General features: G+C 40.3%; 1 protein-coding gene across 1 annotated transcript in view; it reads left to right on the forward strand.

Moving 5' to 3' along the window:
* The window catches only part of LOC137322470 (short transient receptor potential channel 4-like), a 43,309-nt gene that overhangs the window by 21,070 nt on the left and 4,830 nt on the right, over positions 1 to 17,409 (forward strand). The window contains exons 3-8 of the mRNA XM_067985390.1: positions 3,688 to 4,024; positions 10,021 to 10,160; positions 12,342 to 12,664; positions 14,879 to 15,074; positions 15,681 to 15,887; positions 16,020 to 16,061. Coding sequence (XP_067841491.1) covers positions 3,688 to 4,024; positions 10,021 to 10,160; positions 12,342 to 12,664; positions 14,879 to 15,074; positions 15,681 to 15,887; positions 16,020 to 16,061 — 1,245 coding nt within the window. The remainder of the gene's footprint in view (positions 1 to 3,687; positions 4,025 to 10,020; positions 10,161 to 12,341; positions 12,665 to 14,878; positions 15,075 to 15,680; positions 15,888 to 16,019; positions 16,062 to 17,409) is intronic.

Genomic DNA, 17,409 nt, shown 5'->3' on the forward strand with positions numbered 1-17,409 from the left:
TGTCAGTTTGAGGGAGTCCAAAATGTTGATAAATATGCGTAAACAGAAGAATTCTGAGTGTAAACCAAGAATTTTCAATCTAAACACAAAGATCTCCCAGCCAAAAGTTTGTCTGAGACACCTGAGTGCCCTGCTGCAATTTATACCTTTTATCCCCATCTGTCAAACAGGCATTTAAATATCCAACTGGTTGCTGCCTGAAACACGTCTCCTTGAACACGGATTGTTTCCCACAGCACGGGAAACACGATGAGATTGAATTAAAATTGCACCCCTGCCTCAATCTCCACAAAATTAACGACTTAAACAAGGTCAACGATGTCAATTGCCGGTGGGACTTCTGGATTCAGGAAGCGCCTGCGCACACAGATGAGTTTGTGGCAACCCCGGAAGTCGGCGGGTTGGAGCCGGCTTCCGAACCCGCTCGGGATTTTCCCGATTTTCGCACCCCCAATGTATCCGCAATTCCATTTAAGTTGGGGTAGAAATTCATCTGCTTTCCCCCCAGCTGATATTCGGTTCCTTTTTTTAATTTCAAGGTATACTTAATTTCATAAAATTTAAGGATATACACAGTTCAATGTAAACTCCCCCCAGTTATTGGTGCAGCACCAAACCAGATCCCTTGCACCTTCAAGTAGTCGGACCTGATGGTGAAGGAGACAAAGGATCAGGTCTCCCACCTGCCAAAGAACATCAGTTCCATTGAGTACAATGGGACTGAATAATGAGCATCCGATGCAATACCGCCCGTTTTGCACTACTGGCCAAGACAGATTTCTACCCCGTTACGTCAGATTGGGGGGAAGTACTGGGTGGGGCGTTACATGGTTCAGTGCTGGGACCACTACTCTCCCAATTTACATCATGATCTAGATGTGGAAACCCAATGCAAAATGTTGAAACTTGCAGATTATGCCAAACTACGAGAGGCACTGAAATCGGAGAAGGCAGCTCAGAATTTACAGAATGAGTTGGAAAAAATAAGCAAGTGGGCAGAACTGTGGGAGATGAAATTTAATGCAGACAAGTGTAAAATGCTCCAAATAGGAAGGAAAAATAGACATACTCCACGAATGGTGTTGAAATAGCTAGGGATGATGTCGAAAGAGAGTCTTAGTAGACTCAATACTAAATTTGTCCAGCCAATGCAGAATAGCAATCAACAATCCTAATAGGATGTTGAACTACTTAGCCGAAAAGTAGAATATAATTCATAGGAGGTAATGATCAAACTGTATAATGCTCTGGTCAGACTGCACCTTGAATTTGGGCACTCCCATTTTCATACGATCGGCGGGGGTTTGGGGGGTGGGTCAGCTGCGGCAATCAGCTGGGGGTAGTGACGCTGATTATCGGGGGCCGCGGCGCTGTTCAGCAGGGGATTAGCGGCAGCATCCAGGGGGGGCTTATAGGAGGGGATAATGGCAGCAATCATCGGGGGGGGTAACGGCAGTGATCAGTTGGGGGATAGGGGCGACAATCGGTGGGGAGGGTAGAGGCGACATCTGGTGTGGGGGGGTTATCAGCGAGGGGTAGCAGCATGCGTTCTTTGAAAGTGGGGTTTGGAGGAGAGGAATATAAACTAAATAGTACAATTCTAAAGGGGGTCCAGAAACAGAGAGATCTGGGGGTATACGTGCACAAATCTTTGAAGGTGGCAGGACAGGTTGAGAAAGCAGTTAAAAAAGCATATGGGATCCTGGGCTTTATAAATCGAGGCATAGAATACAAGAGCAAAGAAGTTATGTTGAACCTTTATAAAACTCTGGTTCGGCCACAACTGAAATATCGAGTTCAATTTTGGGCACCGCACTTTAGGAAGGATGTGAAGGCCTTAGAGAGGGTGCAGAAAAGATTTACTAGAATGGTTCCAGGGATGAGGGACTTCAGTTACGTGGATAGACTGGAGAAGCTGGGGTTCTCCTTAGAGCAGAGAAGGTTGAGAGGAGATTTGATAGAAGTGTTCAAAATCACGCAGGGTTTAGATAACGTAAATAAAGAGAAACTGTCCCCATTGGCGGAAGGGTCGAGAACCAGAGGACACAGATTTAAGGTGATTGGCAAAAGAACCAAAGGCGACATGAGGAAAAACGTTTTTACGCGGCGAGTAGTTATGATCTGGAATGCATTGCCTGTAAGGGTGGTGAAAGCACATTCAATGGTGGCTTTCAAAAAGGAATTGGAAAATACTAGAAGGAAAAGTTTTACAGTACTACAGGGAAAGAGCGAGGGAATGGGACTAACTGGATTGCTCTTACAAAGAGTAAGCATAGGCTCAATGGGCTGAATTGCCTCCTTCTGTGCTGTAACCATTCTATGATTATATGAAAGCATCTAACATCTGTTTTAGGCATGGGCACTGCAGACCGATTTTTTTAGCCTTTACCAGTATGGTGAATGGCGCACTTCCGGCTCCTAATGAGCGTTAGTTTCCTGCCTGCATATTGGAGTTTTAGGAGGGCCGTTTAGCTCCTGAGAGATGAGTGCTGCGTGGCTGAATTTCTAGGCCATATTCTTTAAACACCACCTTTATTTATTCTTTTAGTTCATATTCTTAAAGTATTGAGTACAATTACTTAGTTGTAAACATAATGACAAAATACTTTGTTGTTGATGTTGATATAGTGAGGTGAGCAATACCTTTAAGTGCATATAATTTGAATACCAAAATTTTTATTTATCTGTCAAATTTCACACTATTATGTGACTGAACCAAAGGTGTGTTGCCTGCTGATCCTCCTTTGTGATTACTGGGATTTTTGCTCACACTTAATGCTCTTTTTTCCTCCAAATCCTACTTTTCTTAATGTATGCATGTAGAAGATGGTTGATTTTCGCCATCTGAAAAATATAGTTTGTTTTCAATATAAAAATGTTGCAATAGGAAACTTTTTGTAAGTGCCTATTCAGAATATTTCATAATAGAGTGTAATCTAATAGGTTTGTTCTACAGATCGGATAAACCAACAATGTTGCAGCAACCTTTAGTATTGTTTCATAATGCAAAATAATGTTGGTAAATTTTCAGCGTTCATTTTACATTGGAAATTTTTTTCTACAATAATCAAATGTATTGACTAAAGTCTGTGTTTGGAAGCACGATGTGGTTCAATTATTTGGACAAATAGTATAATTTATTCCAAATCTCAAGAAATGACAGCAGTGTGAATACTACAAGTAGCTATATCCCTAGGCTAAGAAGGGGGGAAAACATCTCACAGCTGATCACAATCCAATGCAGGGAGTTGCATGTAGGTGGATGTTGGGTACGGACAGGATTGGACTTGCTGTGATCCCCTCCATGATTGAATAGAGAGAGTGCTAATACTCATTGGCTAGAATCTCACATTAAGAATAGCCACTTATTGCTGGGATGCTGATGCCAGTGGAAATGTATCCTAGCATGAGTCACTGCCTTCAAGAGAGATGGGGAAAATATCAGGGGGAGGGGGTGAAACTGATCCATTGTAAAATTCAATTTTAGACATTAATGTCCATTTTTTAAACTCTGAAATGTATGGAACAACTATCATAGTATACTGGTTTACACATTAACCGACTTGTGCTGAAGGAAATATTGTCTTTTTTAAAAATGAATTTTACTTTATACTTCTCAGTACTTTCTCTTGTGCATTAATTTTCTCTACATTTTTTAAAATTCATAATTCTTATCTTGTCTTCTAGTTTGTTGCCCAGCCAAACTGTCAGCAGCTCCTTGCTTCTCGCTGGTACGATGAGTTTCCCGGCTGGAGACGGCGACACTGGATAGTTAAATTCATGACCTGCATCAGCATCGGACTACTATTTCCAATCTTCTCCATGTGCTACTTGGTAGCTCCAAAAAGCACATTAGGCCTTTTTATTAGAAAACCATTTATTAAGTTTATCTGCCATACTGCATCATACCTGACTTTTCTTTTCCTGCTGCTGTTGGCATCTCAACACATTGATCGAACAGATTTAAACATGCAAGGCCCTCCGCCAACCATTGTTGAATGGATGATACTGCCCTGGGTGCTAGGTAACCGATTTGTATATGACAATTAATATGTAAATGCACAACACTATAGCGATCACAGTGAAGTAGTAGCTTAAATATAATTATTGTGCATATAACATTGTGTTGTTTCTTGTAGTTTTTGTGGAACATACTCATTACTAATAATATATGCCAGGTACACTAGCAATTTGAATACACTTGGGGAGTCAAGAGTTTGGGAGCTTTAGAATTGTGTTGCATTTTTGTTTCAGTGTATTCAAAATAATCTAATAAATTGCCTTATGCTTAAATTAATGGTTTAGATGATCCAGAGAACAGGCTTTTAAAAATAAAACAATTTATCAAAAACAGGAGAATGCATGTAAAGCCATTAGTTTTACTGCATAGATCGAATCAGACCAGGACCTACTCCGTTAATGGTAGGGCGTTGGGGAGAGTTATAGAACAAAGAGATCTAGGAGTACAGGTTCATAGCTCCTTGAAAGTGGAGTCACAGGTGGATAGGGTGGTGAAGAAGGCATTCGGCATGCTTGGTTTCATTGGTCAGAACATTAAATACAGGAGTTGGGATGTCTTGTTGAAGTTGTACAAGACATTAGTAAGGCCACACTTGGAATACTGTGTACAGTTCTGGTCACCCTACTATAGAAAGGATATTATTAAACTAGAAAGAGTGCAGAAAAGATTTACTAGGATGCTACCGGGACTTGATGGTTTGACTTATAGTGAGAGGTTAGATAGACTGGGACTTTTTTCCCTGGAGAGTAGGAAGTTAAGGGGTGATCTTATAGAAGTCTATAAAATAATGAGGGGCATAGATAAGGTAGATAGTCAAAATCTTTTCCCAAAGGTAGGGGAGTCTATAACGAGGGGACATAGATTTAAGGTGAGAGGGGAGAGATACAAAAGGGTCCAGGGGGGCAATTTTTTCACTCAAAGGGTGGTGAGTGTCTGGAACGAGCTACCAGAGGCAGTAGTAGAGGCGGGTACAATTTTGTCTTTTAAAAAGCATTTGGACAGTTACATGGGTAAGATGGGTATAGAGGGATATGGGCCAAGTGCAGGCAATTGGGACTAGCTTAGTGGTATAAACTGGGCGACATGGACATGTTGGGCCGAAGGGCCTGTTTCCATGTTGTAAACTTCTATGATTCTATGATTCTATAAGTCATCGTCAAATTTTAAACCAATTTGAAATATAGAATACCTGATGGCTCAGTTCAGTGCAAGACAGAGTGTAAGTAAACCATATCATGCAGATAAAAAAGTTCCAGGTTCAATTACTGTTCTGAGCTGAATTAGTTATCTCAGCCCAGGTGCCAGTGAGCACTGCCATTGGTGTCAGCACCCTGGGATTGGGAAGGGAAAGTCAGCAAGGGTTCCTAGTCTTGATCACTATCCTGTGAGTCCTGTTGGAAAGTTTGAATGTGTGAACCTCAGATGATTACAGAATCTGGTTGAACTGTAATGCGTACCACAGTCGAATACCATGCCAAAACTGATTAGCTTTACACATGGAGAATGGTCTTTTGGGTGAGGTACCAGAGCATAGAAAACACTTGTGGATCTATACTTCAGCAGGAGTGCATGAAGTATAATTTCAGCTTGCCACCCATGCGTAAACTGGCGTTATAGAAACCAGCTGATTTTCAATTCCATTGACTTCCAGTGCCAGTTTTGTGCAATTAGAAAATCTACCCCAATGTCTTCAGGAGAGGAGGAGGGAAGAAAATGGAGAAAAATTGGCAATGTGAAGGACTGTATACATGGCTGAATGGGTAACTTCCTAATGTGATATGGGGCTGCCATGGGGATGAGGCTGAGCCAGCCGTAGTTTTGTTTAATTTATAGTTTTTTCATTTGATTTCAACAATTTATTGTCATATACAATATGAGCTGACCTCTGTTTAAAAACTTGGGCCTAGAAATTCGGGGGCACTCATTTTTATGCCCTGCACCTGAATGGTGAGGCCCGAGGCACACTTGATATTGGGCTTCGGGCCTCATTACAATGGAGCCGGCATGGCGAGAACAGCCAGCCGGCAAAGAGAAGACAAAGATCAAGCTGCTGCCAGCGTTGCAGCGGCCCTCAAGTAAGTGAATCTGGGAAAGAAAGATAGGAGGCCGGAGGGGAGATCAGAGGCCTGGAGAGAAGGATCGAAGGCCAGGGGGGGGCACGGGAAGGATCAGAACCGGGGAGGGAGAAGAGCAGCCACAGGAGTAGTATCAAAGGCCAGGAGTCAGGATTGGAGGCTGGGGGTGGGGATCGGAGGCCACGAAGGAGTTAGGAGGGGCGGTGATCTTAGGGTTGGGGGGGGGAGCGGTTGGGAGCGGTGGCAAGCTTTCTTTGAATGTGAGGCCGGGAGGAGCAGGCGTGGCCCTCCTGTCTCCACATTCAGGTAAGTAATCGTGAAAAACTTACCTTGTCGGTAGCAGGCGGTCCCAAGGTCTGGTTTTACCGAGTTCAGCCGGCACTGGCGCCGGCTGCCTCAGGGAAGCCAATCTTGAAGTACCGACCCCTTATTTGCAAATGCAAATGCTCTAATGCCTGTTTCAGGCTTCGGCCTGGATGCCTTTTTTTTCCTTTCCCAAAAAGGTTGGCAGCGCACTTCCGGCCATAAATGTGCGCACACTTCCTGCCTGCCGTATTGGAGGCTTAACATGCCAGTTAGCACCCGAAAAATGGATGCTCAATTTATAGGCCTTGATAGTTGCTTGAAAATATTCCTTGATAGTTGTTCGAAACAATCATTAGTTGCATCATTAGTAGCAGAGGCCTAGAAATAACCCTGTGAAATATTAGTGCACAAAGCTTAACATTTTCATATTTTCCTGGAGGCATTAACCCATTTGTTTTAAATGCATTAGTGCCTCCACTAAAATAGCAGACCAAAATTTTATATGACCATGTTAAGTGCTCATAAACTATTACCACTGAGTAATTTCCAAGCCTTAAATAAGAGTCATGTTTAACCATTAAGTTTTGTAACAAATCAGTCAGTAGTAATTATCTGTTTATAGAATCTCTATAGTTTTGCCCTGTCACTTAGCCTGTCCCTGTCCCTTTATAACTTCCTCCTCCCATCCACACAACTTACTGTGTCACCTATCTTAGAGTAAACTGCAAACTTGGATATATAACTCTTTATTCCTTCATCTAAGTCATTGATATATATGGTGAAAAGCAAATGCCCCAGTGCAGATCCCTAGGGAACACCACTTGTCACATCCTACCAATCAGAGTACATTCCCTTTATCCCTACTTTCTGTCTCCTACCTCCCAACCAATTACCAATCCATGTCACAAGGTTACCTCCAGTTCTGTGCGCTTTCATTTTTGCTAATAATCTCTTAGTTTATTAAATGTCTTCTGGAAGTCTATATAGTCAACACCCATAGACCATGGACGTTGTCCATGCTAATGACCATAAGAAATTCATCTAGATCAGTCAGACATGACCTACTCTTCACAATTCCACGCTGATTCTCTTTGATCAGCACATACTTGTCCAAGTGCTCAGTCACTCTGTCTCTGATGATAGATTCAAGTAACTTCCCCACAACTGATGTTAAACTGATGGGTTTGTCGTTACCTGGTTTTTCCCTCACTCCCTTCTTAAATATAGATTAACATTTGTAATTTTCCAATCCAAAGGCACAATTCTTGAATCTAGAGAGCTTTGGAAAATTATGACTATTACATCCGCAATTTCCTCACCTATTTATTTTAATACTCTGGGGTGAAAACCATCAGGTCCTGGGGATTTGTCTATCTTAAGTCCCATTATTTTCTACATTACCGTTTATTTACTTATATTAAATCCACTAAGTTCCTCCCCTTGACTTATTTTTAGGTTCCCTTGTACTGCTGGTACTTTGTCCTCTTCCTTCACTGTGAAAACGGATACAAGGTACTCATTTAACAAATCTGCCATTTCCATATTGTCCTTTATAGTCTTGCCTGCATCTGCCTTCAGTGGGTTCACATTCATTTTTACTACTCTCTTTCTCTTAATATATTTATAAAACATTTTGCTGTTAGATTTGATATCCCCTGCAATTTTTTTTAAATATTTCCTTTTTGCACCACTTAGTACTTTCTTTGTATCCCTTTGTTGCTTTTTATAGCTGTCCCAGTCAGCTCGATTTCCACTTTTCCTTGCATTTGTGTAAGCCTTTTCTTTCAGCTTGATATTTGTTTGCCATAGTTGCTTAACTACACAAGTGGAGCCTTTGTCTTTTAGGGGTATGCACTGGTTTTGTATCATACCAAAAACTTATTTGAATACTTTCCACTGTTGGTCTGTAGGTTTACCCATTCAGAGTTCTTACCCAGCTTACTGTGGTTAATTAATTTTTCATCCCATTGAAGTTTGCCTTACTTAAATTTAAAATCTTGGTTTGTGATTCTCCCTTCTCCCTCTCAAACCTAGTTACATTATGGTCACTATTTGCAAGATGCACCTTACCTTCAGAATGTTAACTAATTCTGGTTCATTTCTCATCAATAAATCTAGTATGGCTTGTTCCCTTGTCGGTTCTAAAACATATTTTTCTAAAAAGCTATCCCCAATACATTCTAGAAATTCCATGCCTTTACTACTTGAGCTGTTCTGCTTCTCCTACTGAAAATTAAAATCTCCAATTAGAACCACATTGTTGTTGCTCCGTGCTTCCCTGATCTCCATAATTATACATACCCCCACTACAGGACTGTAGTTATCCAAAGATATTTTTATACCTGTTCCTTCTTTCTTGACAATTGTACCTTTTATACATAGTGAAATATTTCTTTAGGCTCATTTCCTTTGTCAGCACATATCAAGAAAATCATGCGTTTCGTCCATTGACTTCAATTCTTGTCACTGCCGACATGTACTTGGAAAATTGACCCCATTGCTTCAAGATCATTATTTAGTTATACCGGTATTGTCACAGGATCTATAGTTGAATGAAGGAGACTGGCCACATATTATGCCTCATTCCATCTCCTATCTCACCCACATGATTGAGAGTTGGGTTAGATACATTGCTTTAAATGCAGTGTAAGACACCATACTTACACTGATGTGTTAACTGAAGATATGTTGATGCATCTATCCGTGAATTTAATGGATACTTTATATTCAGACTAAAATTGGTTAATAAATTTTCTTTCAAAATAATTAAAAGTACATAAATGTTGAGGGGTACATTTAAAGACACAGATGTATACTTTCTCCAATATGCAGATTAAATGGCTAGGAACCTCTCACAAAACAAATGTACTTTATTGGCATGATTAGAAAATGCAGAACAACATAACACAAAGGTGCCTGATAATAAAATTAATTTTAAAATTATTTAATTATATTCTTGCAAATAAAACCTGTCTAACTATTTTTTTTTCAAAATAACACAACTTTAAATTCTAGCATGGCAGGCTGAAAAAATATAGGGATAGATTTCCATCTTTGCCACCTGCGTGGTAATCTGTCAGAGCGGATCGGCCGCCTCCTATAGAACCAACCTGATTTTCATTTCATTGAAAACAGTGGAATGAAAATCAGACAGGTTTTATAATGGACAGACATTCTGCACTGCCAGATTACCAGCAAACATTGAAGACCAAAATATATCCCCTGTTCTTTTGAATTCAATAACAGAAGTAGTCAACCATTGGGTCCTAAAACAATATGTTCATGTGTGCTTGATTTTTTGTTTAACTGATCCACAATTTTAGATTTGCTGAGTCTGCTCATAATATTGCACTGACAGAAAACTTGCTTATTAAATAAATTACTGATAATAGGATTGTGTTGTCTTTTCTTATAATTTGAGAAATTTCAAACAGGTAGAAAGATAAAGTGAGAAGGCAGGAATATCAGTTTGAATCAATCAATAAGGGGCAATTTGTGGGTCTTTTCCCAATTTTGAATTTCTAATGTTCCTGGAATAACAACAAACATATTAATACCGATTTAATAAAGAATATTTATGAGTAAATTTTGAGATGCCTTTCTTTTGTTTGGCAACAGGTTTCATTTGGGGTGAAATAAAGCAAATGTGGGACGGTGGACTTCAGGATTACATACACGACTGGTGGAACCTTATGGATTTTGTAATGAATTCTTTATACCTAGCAACAATTTCTCTTAAAATTGTTGCTTTTGTTAAGGTAATTCCTTTTCAACTCCTCCCATTCTTCTCAGCAACAGAACTTTGCAACTTAGCAAAAACCTTAATAGATAAATAACTACTTGCAATACATAGCTACAATTGAATGAAAATCTTGATTCTAGCCAGGTTTACAACTGCAAAAAAAAAAAAATTCTAAGCAACAGAACTGCTCTTGTATAATTTTAGTTTGCTCAAGGAGTATTAGGTAACAAAGAAGACAAAATGAAATGAAGAGAGGGGAAAAGGAAAGTGAAACAAAGTAAGAGGAAAGAAACAGGGATGAAAGAGAAAAATATCAAGAAGAGAGTTAGAAAAAAACAGGAATGAAGGAGGAGAGGGAGAGCAACAAGGAATATAAAAACAAGCTAAGAAAGTGAGAGAAACAGTAATAAAAAGAGAGAGAAAGGGAAAACAAGTGGAAGGTGGGAGAGAAACAAATGAAAGAAAAGAAAAACACAAGACTGAATGAGAATGACAAGAGAGGGAGAAAAGAGAAACAAGTGAAGGGGAGAGAGAAGAGAAACAAGTGATAGAAATAGGACAAGGGGAAGACAGAAAAATAGAACTCAAAAGAAGAACGAATGAAGGACAACAATGAAGCTTTGCAGACATTTCTTTAGCAGACCTTCTGATAGCAGCCTCATTAACTAATTTTTTTTATTCGTTCACGGGATGTGGGCGTCGCTGGCAAGGCCGGCATTTATTGCCCATCCCTAATTGCCCTCGAGAAGGTGGTGGTGAGCCGCCTTCTTGAACCGCTGCAGTCCGTGTGGTGACGGTTCTCCCACAGTGCTGTTAGGAAGGGAGTTCCAGGATTTTGACCCAGCGACAATGAAGGAACGGCGATATATTTCCAAGTCGGGATGGTGTGTGACTTGGAGGGGAACGTGCAGGTGGTGTTGTTCCCATGCGCCTGCTGCCCTTGTCCTTCTAGGTGGTAGAGGTCGCGGGTTTGGGAGGTGCTGTCGAAGAAGCCTTGGCGAGTTGCTGCAGTGCATCCTGTGGATGGTGCACACTGCAGCCACAGTGCGCCGGTGGTGAAGGGAGTGAATGTTTAGGGTGGTGGATGGGGTGCCAATCAAGCGGGCTGCTTTATCTTGGATGGTGTCGAGCTTCTTGAGTGTTGTTGGAGCTGCACTCATCCAGGCAAGTGGAGAGTATTCCATCACACTCCTGACTTGTGCCTTGTAGATGGTGGAAAGGCTTTGGGGAGTCAGGAGGTGAGTCACTCGCCGCAGAATACCCAGCCTCTGACCTGCTCTCGTAGCCACAGTATTTATATGGCTGGTCCAGTTAAGTTTCTGGTCAATGGTGACCCCCAGGATGTTGATGGTGGGGGATTCGGCGATGGTATTGCCGTTGAATGTCAAGGGGAGGTGGTTATGAAAAAGTTTTAGTGGGATTCAGACAAAAAAAAATAAGAACTGTGTAATTCCAACATCTAGATTTCTAACCTTGTAGCACAACTAAAGTATCAAGATGTGAGGGTATTAAAGTAACCAGATTAAGCAGTGCTGCTCAAAACTGTCTTATTAAAATATAGAATTATACTTCTGAGAAGTCAAACACTCGTCATCTATCAAATCTTTTATTTTGAATTCTATTTTCCATTTAACAGTATCCTGTAATTAACCAGGAGTTTGAAGAAAAGATTACCCTTCATTTCCAGATCAATTGAAAACACAATGATTTTCACAGCAGTGATAATTATGCTTTCAAAGAGATAAGATATCTCTTTGAATTTAAAAATGTCTAAAATGTCTAAAAATACAATCTATACACTATACAGTACCTGTAAGCACCCAGATACTATGCTTAACATCTGCTCCAATAGATCAGTAAAACAGTAAGCAAAGGCAGTCATTGGGACTGTCTTTTTGGGTTGGATATCCGTGTTGATGACAATAATTAAACTGCAAATCATTGTGTTCCTGTATTTTGAAATTGATATCTGATATATGCTAATAACTGTAGATTTTATATTTAGACTGCATAGGTCAATAAAACAAAACAAACATTGTTTCTTTAAACAGGGATTATTATGATCATTTTCTGATTTATACAATGGAATATTTTATTTTCTGGACAAATAAATTGTCATTGACCTTTATCAAGCTCAATTATTAAGAAAAACAAAGTTGATTCATGTTTTATACTGACACTATTATTTTGTTTAAAGTACAGTGGTTCACGCCAACGTGAGGACTGGGAAATGTGGCATCCCACCTTAGTTGCTGAGGCATTATTTGCTATTGCAAACATCTTCAGTTCCCTTCGCCTAATCTCACTATTCACTGCTAACTCTCACCTGGGACCTCTGCAAATATCTCTTGGACGTATGCTCTTGGATATTCTAAAGTTCTTATTCATATACTGTCTGGTGCTGCTGGCTTTTGCAAATGGCCTGAATCAGTTATACTTTTACTATGAGACAAATGCAGCAGAGGAACCAAATAACTGCAAAGGAATAAGGTGTGAAAAACAGAACAATGCCTTTTCAACGTAAGCACTTTGTTTTCTTTCAAATTGCAATGTGAAGTTTCAGGTACCAATTAAGCACACGGGTGTAATTTTCCGGTATTGTGTCCGAATTTCTGACGTGCATTGCTGGTAGACAATGGAGCATAAACTAGGAAAATTAGCGCTATGTCTATACATAGTAAGTAAACTATACGGGAAATTTTGTACTCGGATGTACCATTCATACATTTGAATCAGTATTGTGGCAGGTGGGGGGTGGGGGGGAATGTTTTGGTCTCATTTTTGGGCTTTGTTGAGTACATTTAATTTATTCTTTTTTTTTACTTTTTTTCAGTTTCGATTTTTGGATTTATTTGAATTGCAACATTGCAGGGAGCATGAAATTAATTTTAAGCACCCCTAAAGTGTTACAGTGGGCATTTCGCTGAGAATTCCTGTTGCTCTCAGGAAGCATAAAGATAATGAGGATTTGCAGAGTAGTGATCGGAGGGAGGTCTGCCTGCACCTGAGGCGGATTTAGGCAGACCTGCCATTACTCAATTATACTGCTCCTCTGACCCCACCAGAACTGCTTAGACATGTCAGGGAACATGTACGTTCGCCACCTATGCATCACCAAGGAGGCCCTTCTCTAGGTCAAATTTGTGTCCTCGATGTGCCATCTTGTTGTATAAGCAGAAAAGTGGTCTTGAAATGTTGGAATTTGAATGAGCACATGCACATGCACAAACATGCAGGTTTGTTCCCAACCTGCAACCAACCTCAGTATCAGTAAGTGACTACGCATGATGCAGCTAAGTTGTTTCACAGTGTGTGATACCCTTGGAAGCTGTGAGTGTGGCAACATTTTTAATTGTATGTTGCATCTTAAAGGATTGCCATACTGTTGCAGTGAAAGAACTGTTAAGTTTGTATGCGAGCTTGGCATGTGCAAGCAGTAAGTATGGAACAGGTTAACAGTTGACACTACATGGCATGCAATCTTCAGCTGTCTACATGTACCATGCTGTAGTCTTGCCTTGTCAGATTTCATAAAGTGTGCCATTTTTTTTGCATTTGTCTCCATGTCTCGGAAGCATTGACCCTGGCCACCACTTGCTTCCAGGAATCATGTGCTGCTGCCCTTTGGGAAAGGTGTCTTGAAGTGCCAAACAGGGCAACCCTTCTCACATCTACCTTATGCAGCAGCATTTTGCCAGCGCTCAAACAGGAGGGCAGGTGCTCTACTATCCACAGAATTCATTGCTTACCTCCCCATTGGACTTTCCTTTACTTCATTTTTGCCTGGCAGTCCTGGCCCCCACCCCGAATCTGGGAATAAGCTGAGAAATATTTTAAAGTTCAGTTTTAAATTTTATAAAGGTTGAAACAATATTTGCTGCCATATACAGCCACTCACCTTTAAGTTTGGATATGCCTTTAAATTGGAGCAACTAGCCAAATTTTCAACATCCTCCCATTAATCTTGCTCCTGCAGGTAGATATTATTCAGCTCAGCTGTAATTTCCTCTGCAGTCAAATAGCCCATGGACATTCATTGCCCAGTCTCACACATGAAAAATTGCTAATAGGGTGAGGTTATAGAGTGCTACCACTGTCCGTGAATTCATATTCATATGCCTTCAGAAGAAAAGGGATTAAGGGAGTCAACTCTTGTTGTCATGTTTTATGCTTTAGACCTGATGGTTAAAAACAACCTGCAGCATGGAATTTGTGCAGAAGTCCCCTGCTATGGCAAAAGAACCAGAGGGGAGATGAAGATCATTTTTTTTTACACGGCAAGGTATTATGATCTGGAATTCACTGCCCAAAAGGGTGGAGGAAGCAGATTTGATAGTCACTTTCAAAAGGGATTTGGATAGCTCTTTCAAAGAGCCAGCACAGGCATGATGGGCCAAATGGCCTCCTTCTGTGCTGTACGATTTTGTGATTCTATGAATGGGTTTAAAGGTCTGGAACATCATTCATTTGACGTTGAATCTTCATAATTTAATGTATAACCATAATTAGCTGATTTTGTTGCATGTTTGAAACTATGAGTAACTGAACAATCTGCTAGTTGTTTGGCCACCAGCCTTATTGTTATTGTCCTTTTATGGCAGCTTTGATAAATTAAAATTACTTGCTGTTTTGTTTATTTTATAAACTGATGAAACATGCCAAGTGTTCAGGATTTTATATTTTTTGAAGAGTAAACTGAACACTGACTAGATGGTCAAATCTTTAATTTTGCAGGTTATTTGAAACTCTCCAATCGCTGTTCTGGTCAATATTTGGTCTCATTAACCTATACGTGACAAATGTGAAGGCTCGCCATGAATTCACAGAGTTTGTAGGTGCCACCATGTTTGGGACATACAATGTTATTTCTCTCGTGGTTTTGCTCAACATGCTGATAGCTATGATGAACAATTCATATCAACTTATTGCGGTGAGTTCTTCCTATATATTTTCTACTATTAATAAAAGGAATAATTTAAAATATGATCTTATATATGTATATATATATATATATATATACACACAGACTCTTATGCACAACTAAGCATAAACTAAGAAGTAAAAATTAAATACTGGAAATCTGAAATAAAAACAGAAAATGCATACAGGCCGATTGGCATTTAAAAGAGAAATTAACATTTCAAATTTGACCCAATTGACCATTTCTAATATTAACCAAAATATTCACCTATTTTTCTCTTTCATAGACTGACTTAGCTCAGTACATTTCCAATATTTTCTATTTTATTTAAATTTAAACTAAACCAATTTGAATTTGCTATTATGGAGCTATCAAAATAGAATTACCCTGTGGCTTAAAACATGATTACAAATTAAATTCAACACAAATGACAGAAAAATATGGAAATGATAAACCATTACAAAGAAATAAATTAACAGTCATTTTTGGTGGTGGTTCTGGCACCCGTTTATATTTAAACGGTAAAACACAAATTGGTATGGCAGTCTGCAATTCATGCATATTACAACAGACTATTTACAAATGTCACCATTCTGATTTGATTGATTTATGCAGGACCATGCAGATATTGAGTGGAAATTTGCAAGGACAAAGCTTTGGATGAGTTATTTTGAAGAAGGTGGAACTCTTCCAACTCCCTTTAACATTATTCCAAGTCCAAAATCTGTGTGGTACTTACTAACATGGATTAAAAGACATTTATGCCTCAAAATTTTCTGCAAGCAAGAGCGAAGGAAACCTGAAAGTCTTGGGTCCCTTGGGGTAAGAAATGTATTTTCTCTCTGGATATTTTTCCAGATATTAATATCTGAAATGCTAAAATGTTCAATTGCTTTTTCAAAGTATATTCCTTTGGTTATTTACTCAATTTGTACATTTTCTCTTTTTTTGAAGAGGCGTGCCGCTAGCAATCTGAGACGAAATCACCAGTACCAGGTAAGGGAAATCTTTAAAGTATGTTTTAGTTTCGGCCACAGCAAAATTAATAAAGTAATCATGATTACACTGAGACTGAGAAATATCTCTCCTTCCTTTCTTATCTAATATTATTTTCACAGAAGTGCTACCATAGATCTCATACGTGTGTAAACCATTGTTTCGTTAATAGGAACTGCCCATGTTTGTTTCTTGTATGGTGTAAAGACCAAGAATTTCCTAAGAGCTGCTGTTGCAACTTCGCCAGAAGTGTGGCAGAACCCTGTTAACGCATTTAAATGAGGTTTCCGGTGCACTTCCGGGAAATTTACTGCAGAGAAGTGGGAGCAGCTGCAAAAAAATTCCAAACTAATGGATTTTTGTGAGCTGGATTGATGATTTATTGGTGAATTCTAGTTTGTTGTATTTTTTGCCTGGGTTTTTGGTAGGAAGATTTTAAAAATCTGGACGTCGGATTTCATTTGTACATTGCTGAGTTTAATTTTTTTTTAGAGGGGGTAGAACAGGACCAAAGGACGGATGCAAAGGAAGTTCATTTGCTCCAAAGGCAGAATGCCTGCTCTCCCTTTCCCCAAGCAACTCTCCGTACAGACCCAGGCACACCTAATAGGTCTGCTTCGCCCTCGGTATTTCCAGGCCCTCCTGCAGGTGTTAGGCCTTGTCAGTATGCAGGCCTACACTGGGGGTGCACCCAGGCTATTTAAAAGGTCTAGGACAGGAAGTCGAGGTGATTGCTGGGGCAGGGCAGGTGCAGTTCTCCAGTTTAAAGCTCAAGCAGAGTGCACCCAGGAATTTTCAGGCCTCCCACCCGGCGGAAACAGGATGGTGGGGCTCCGAAAATGGCATGAAATAACATATTTCCCAGTTGCCACTGTTTTGTGGCCGTCTAAAGAGGGCAAACAGCTCATTTAGATATTTAAATCGGAGTCCTAGGATGTCAAAAGAACTCCAATGCCCCAAATCAGCTGGCGGCCCGACCGAAGAGGAGCCCAAAGGTAAGTATTTCAAGAGTGCTACTCCAGGCTCCACAATTCCAGCTTGGGCTGCTGCCGCTCCAGCACCCCTCCACCCCCCGAGATCGGGTCACCCCATGGACATTCTCTCTTCCGATCCGGAGGCCAGCTGGGCCGCCTGATATTGCAGCGGCACGGAGCCAACGGGTTGCCCTATTGCGCTCGATCTCCAGCCATAGCTCGCAGTCTTGATGCTAATGAGGCCTGGCTCTCAGAATGGACTGGACCTCCTGTCGGAACTATAGGCCAGCCGGCCAGCACATTCTGCTGGCCAGCCACCCAAAGTCAGTTCAGTGGGGGAAGATTACCACAGTGAGGTACATGTAGACACCATC

The sequence above is a fragment of the Heptranchias perlo genome, chromosome 6, assembly GCF_035084215.1.
Source record: "Heptranchias perlo isolate sHepPer1 chromosome 6, sHepPer1.hap1, whole genome shotgun sequence".
Taxonomy (NCBI): domain Eukaryota; kingdom Metazoa; phylum Chordata; class Chondrichthyes; order Hexanchiformes; family Hexanchidae; genus Heptranchias; species Heptranchias perlo.